This window comes from Camellia sinensis, chromosome 3 (assembly GCF_055761805.1).
Source record: "Camellia sinensis isolate YWXY chromosome 3, ASM5576180v1, whole genome shotgun sequence".
Taxonomy (NCBI): domain Eukaryota; kingdom Viridiplantae; phylum Streptophyta; class Magnoliopsida; order Ericales; family Theaceae; genus Camellia; species Camellia sinensis.
The window spans coordinates 113682231-113687699 of NC_138963.1; the positions used below are offsets into that span (position 1 = coordinate 113682231).

At 34.2% G+C, this 5469-nt stretch overlaps 2 protein-coding genes across 2 annotated transcripts; both read right to left on the reverse strand.

The window, feature by feature from the left end:
* Window positions 1-1395: 1395 nt before the first annotated feature.
* On the reverse strand, window positions 1396-2952 carry LOC145821777 (protein FAR1-RELATED SEQUENCE 5-like). The gene has a single exon (XM_082918342.1). It carries the CDS (start codon window positions 2950-2952, stop codon window positions 1396-1398), a length of 1557 nt encoding a protein of 518 aa, XP_082774468.1.
* Window positions 2953-2970: 18 nt separating this feature from the next.
* On the reverse strand, window positions 2971-5033 carry LOC145821778 (protein FAR1-RELATED SEQUENCE 5-like). Its single transcript, XM_082918343.1, has 2 exons — window positions 5012-5033; window positions 2971-3362 (listed from the first exon to the last, which is right to left on the reverse strand). The coding sequence occupies exons 1-2, from the start codon at window positions 5031-5033 to the stop codon at window positions 2971-2973; spliced, it is 414 nt and encodes a 137-aa protein (XP_082774469.1).
* Between the last annotated feature and the right edge of the window lie 436 nt (window positions 5034-5469).

Consider the following 5469-nt stretch of genomic DNA (forward strand, 5'->3'; position numbering starts at 1 on the left):
CTATATGCACTTGCTGTTGCGCATTTGCTTCGAAAATGAGCAAAAACACTAAATAAAATGGCTTCATAGCCTTTGCTAGTGCAACTGTGGTCTAAATTTTATATTAAAACCTCACACATATATACATCTTAAAGAATTGATCCATCAACGATATTAAAACCACACACATATATACATCTTGAAGTGTCTTTTGATGAACCTGGACGGAAGATCAACAATATTGAAAAGCGAGTTACTACTGCAAGGTAGTGTACGATTTCTTACAACCTCGTTTGGTGAATGATAATTCCTTACAAAATCAGTCATGCATTATTTTCCATCGCTTCCCTTAACAAAATTCTTTCTTCAAGAAAAAAAAGAAGTGTGCATACAAAATATAAACTTCCATACAGCAAAACAAATATCCATCAACCATCATTTAAGAGTATTTATACAAAATACTAATAGATTTAAGTCCTCAAAAAAAATTTAAAAAAAAAATATTAGTTTAGCTCCTAATATCACCCGCTCGATCATATCAACTATTACCCACAGCAACACCTGCAAAAACAAATTATATTGTCGTTAAGGTTAGTTCACTTCAAATCTATGATTCAGGTCATAACAAATTGAATTTTGATATATTGGTCATTACACACTCTTTTGTCATTTTTTGTTCGTAAATTATTTATTTTCATAATCAAGTTGTAAACATCATAATTACTTATGACATATCAATGTTCTAGCTAAAATCTATCTTGGCATATCAAGAAATTAGAATTAAGCAGCCACACATAAAATTTGCAAAGCAAATGTAAGCAAAATGAACATAATTTGAACTGAAAAGATGCCATAAAAGTAATCACTTAGAGAATTATCCGCATCAGTGAACGCTGAGTTTTGGACGACTTGTGCATCGCAACTATGCAAGTCATTAGCATCCTTGCTCAACTGCACTGGAGACGTATCCACTTTAGTGACAAAAAGTCGTCTCTTCATAGGGTGGGTCTTACATGGCCTTATATTATTCTTGGGACGCTTCGGTGTAAAAGGGGTGGGAGTACCAATTGGATCATAATCATCGTATTCCTCAAACAAATTGCTACCCACTTGTCCCATTTTATGATCGTTTTGGGGGCAAGTTCTCCTTGTGTGGCCGACGACCCTACATTGTCAAGTAAATCACCAATCATTAAAGAGGACAAAAATGCCAATACTACCTCACAATAACACAATTAAGACACAAAGCACAATATAATGTATACCTGCAACATTGGCATTGCCTTGGCTTTTGAGGTTTAGCCAATTAGGATCCCCCAGTATTCCCCTTCGTGTTCACTACTTTTGGATCCCCACCCCAAATGGCGGCAATGAACTTTTTCCTTCATCAACATTAGTTCCCTTGGCCATGCAAAGCTACTTCATCCGACATGTCATAGTGAAAAATGCATTCCTAGCCTCTTCAAATCCTTCAGATGTTTGTGAGGCATAGTAACACATTTCAGTAAAAGAAGAGCAAAGAACCCCAAAACGTGTCTCCTGTGTGAGAGTGCTAAAGAATTGAGCTTCGCATTGTTGTTCACCAACCTTTCTTGCTTGCTTTGTCCAACGATGCATCACACAACTTGGGGGAATTTCAGTCATGTGTTCACATTTCATCACAAAAATCATGTGGCTGCAAGGAAGTCCAAAGAACTCAAACTTTTTGCAACTACATTTCATTATGCTAGTTACGGGATGGTATGACACTTCCCATGTGGAACCAAATTCATTGTACTTTGAAAATTTGTATATGCGATGATCGAACTCCTCTTTCCTTCCATCAAAAATCAACAATGCTTCCTCAATTATTTCATTACGGAACATTAAGAACAAACGTCTGGTAAAGATGGTTACTGCATGTTTCTCTAGAGGCTGAAGTGCTGTGGTAAGACAAGGATCACTGTTGTCAGTTTTTGCCTCGGCATCCGCTTCTTTGTTCCGTAATCGATAAAGGGCCATGTCAAAACATCTAACAAATTCGAATAGTTTCAATTTTCGTTTGAGGCGCTCATTGAAAAAAGCATGCATACCCTCATAACGCTGACTGCTCCTCATTCCAACAAAAAAATGACCACGCAAATATGACTGAGCCCACATGCCTTTGTTGTTGTAGGTGTCTGATACCCACTTGTTATTTTGAAGGCCATATTTTCTGACCATCTTACTCCAAGCTTCCTCAAATACAACCTCATTCGCATCAAGATCCATGAAATGCTTGAAATGTCCCTCGAATCCATCGACTCGAATATTTCGCTTGGCATTTCTGTGCATATGCCAGTTACATAGACGATGCTTGGCACTCGGGAAGACTTTTTGTATTGCCTCGCACATGGCCATATCCCCATCTATCAACACTGACACCGGTCTTTTGTTATCCATGGCCTCTAACAACTTCTGCAAAACCCATGTGTATGTTGCAATTGTCTCATTAACAAGCAAGCTGCATGCAAATATGGTGGTTTCAAAATGGTTATTGACCCCAGTGAAAATAACAAAAGGTTTGTTATATGCATTCGTTTTATAAGTTGTATCGAAGACCAACACGTCACCAAATGCAGCATAGTCTAGGCGAGACCTTGAATCTGCCCAAAACAATTTGTTAAGCCGATTCTCTTGATCCTTGTCATACTTGTAAAAGAAGCAAGGGCCAGCATTAGCTTTTGCACATAAGTAAGCCAAAGCACACTCCGCATCACCATCCTTCATTTCTACTTTGCGCTCGGCTTTAATATAATTGTACAAATCCTTGTGAATAAAGCCCACATTCGCGAAAGACCCAGATTGTTGCACCAACAAATCCATTATCTGGCTTGTCATGACACCAACATCATGCAAAGTCTTTACTTGAGCTTTGTCGAGGATCTTTACAAACCTATGCGACCGAAGAAATGGCACACATGGTGATGTTGCCAATGGATGGTTATGTTCCATGTTAAAGTGAGTGACAATTTATTTGCCTACATCCATATTGCACCTTATGCAGAAATGAGCATCACAACCAACTCTAGTCAATGCCCTGGCAACTCTTTTTCGATCAATACGGGCCAAGTGTTGCTTTGCTCTTTGGCCTTGCCTTGAGCATACCCATTTTCTACTAAGAACCTTTGTTGCCTGCATTGTTCGTGTGTCTTTCCTAATGCTAAATCCCACAAATTTAGCATATTGATTATAGAAATCATTGGCATCCTCTTCTGAATTGAATTGCATTTCAAGAACATCATTCTTGGTTAAACTTTGAATAGGGTCATTTGCATGGGAACCTAATTCTTCTTTATTCCCACAAACTTCGTCATCTTCAAGCTTAAGCTCAAATTTAGTACATCCAAAAGGATCCATGATAACTACATCAAAAACAATACGAAAAGAATAACATTATCTTATAAAATGAATGAAAATTCCTAAAATCACATAAGAGAATTTTCTAAAAGAGCAAATAACAGACAAAAACAATAATAGAATAATGTACATAGATTTAATGACATAGTTATTGAAAACATAGCCTAACTTGCCATTAATGACATAGTTATTGAAAATCAAAATAAATAGAGAATGACTCTGTAATCAACAATCAGAATATTGGTTGATCAATAGAAACACAATAAAATAGAAACAAAGAAAAGGAAAAAGTAAATAAATAAAAATATATGGAGACTCATTAAGGCAATTCATTTGGGTTCTTTGGTATTTTTCTTAATTGACTTGGGTTATTTTTAGGTATTTGGATTGCTCTAAAACACACCCACAAGTATAACTTTATACACTGTCCAACTTATAGCAAATAATTAATCAAACTTATAACTTTATAACTTTATAGCAAAGAATTAATGAAAATAAATAAAAATAAAATGAATTTTATTTCGACTATATATAATATTAGTAATTAGAATTCACAGAATTTTTTTGACTTATCCTCCTTGTATAAGTTAAGATCTATTCTTCAATATCACAGAACGTCTTTTTTTCTTAAGACTTCAATAAAAGATTATTTTGGAAAATAAGGAATAATTCATTATGAATTAAGACCTAAGAAACTTCGGAATTCTAGACTAAATCAATGGGAAAACTGGTTAAAAAGTCATTATCAATACCATTTATCTCAGATTAGATGGTCTAGATTAATAGCAGCAAAATGGAAAAATAGAATCAATCAATGTCGTACAATTCAAAATCAATATTTAAACAAAGAGAATTCATATGAAAAAGACCTATTAATTCATTACAAAAAACAAAACGATTACGAAGTATATTCATTACCAAATCAAAATGAGAATTTTCAAAAATACTATAGATATAATCTTTCATCTTATAGATCTATTAATTATGAAAATAAGAGGGATCCATATACTTATGGATCACCATTCCAAGTAAATAAGAATCGAGAGAGTTCCTATAATTACAACACACATAAACATAGGGGAAAATTTTTTGATATACTAGGGGATATCCCTATCAAAAATTATTCAAGAAAAAGTGATATTATGTATATGGAAAAAAATCCGGATCGAAAATATTTTGATTGGAAAATTTTCCATTTTTGTCTTAAAAAGAAAATCGATATTGAGGCCTGGATCATGATCGATACCAACAATAATAAAAATACTAAAACCGGGACTAATAATTATCAAATAATTGATAAAATTGATAAAAAAAAATATCTTTTTTATCTTACGATTCCTCAAGATCAAGAAATCAATTCACCCAATAAAATAAAACCCTGGTTTATACCAAGCAAATTACTTTTTTTTTAATATAAATGAAAATGGTAGTGAAAATAAAAACATCAATAGAAAGCAAAAGCAGGTTATACTCTCGAATGAAAAAAAAAATTATACACGTGCTCAAATGAAAAGGAGGTTATCTGTCCAAAAATTTATCTATATGTTCAAATGTTATTTATCTGCACACATGTCACGTACTTTTCTAATTATTTGTCCAAATATCACCTAATTATACACGTGTCACCTACTTGTCCCACCTTACCGCTACCAACCATTGTTGCCGGCTACCGCCATCCGCCTGCCATTGGCAACTTTTTCAACTTTAGGAGTGATAAACGAACCAAACAACTTGAGCTCGACTTATGTTCAGCTCATTAAAAACTCGTTTGAGCTCAGTTCGTTAAGTAAATAAGCCAAACTTGAATAGTCAATTGCTTGTTCGGCTCTGTTTGATGAATCTAAAACTACCAAACTACTTCAGGTCAGCTTGAGAAAAACTCATTTGATATCGACGAGAAAATTTAACGAACCAAAGTTGAACAAATTTTAAAATTCGCTAAAGTTATCAAAGCAAGTTATAACAATCAACTGTTCAGCTCGTTTATTATCCCTAAAGAGGGTTTAAATAGGGCTACAACTATTTGTCTTTCTCATTTTACATCCCCTCCATACCTTATTGTCTCTACTACTTACAACACAATTTTGGAAGCAATTATTATATATGTAGAAT

Coding starts and splice junctions, on each gene's coding strand:
- LOC145821777 (XM_082918342.1), bottom strand. CDS start 2,952: ATGGAACATAACCATCCATTGGCAACATCACCATGTGTGCCATTTCTT.
- LOC145821778 (XM_082918343.1), bottom strand. CDS start 5,033: ATGGCGGTAGCCGGCAACAATG. Junction 3,363..5,011: donor GGCGGTAGCCGGCAACAATG/GTTGGTAGCGGT, acceptor TTTTTGATGTAG/TTATCATGGATCCTTTTGGA.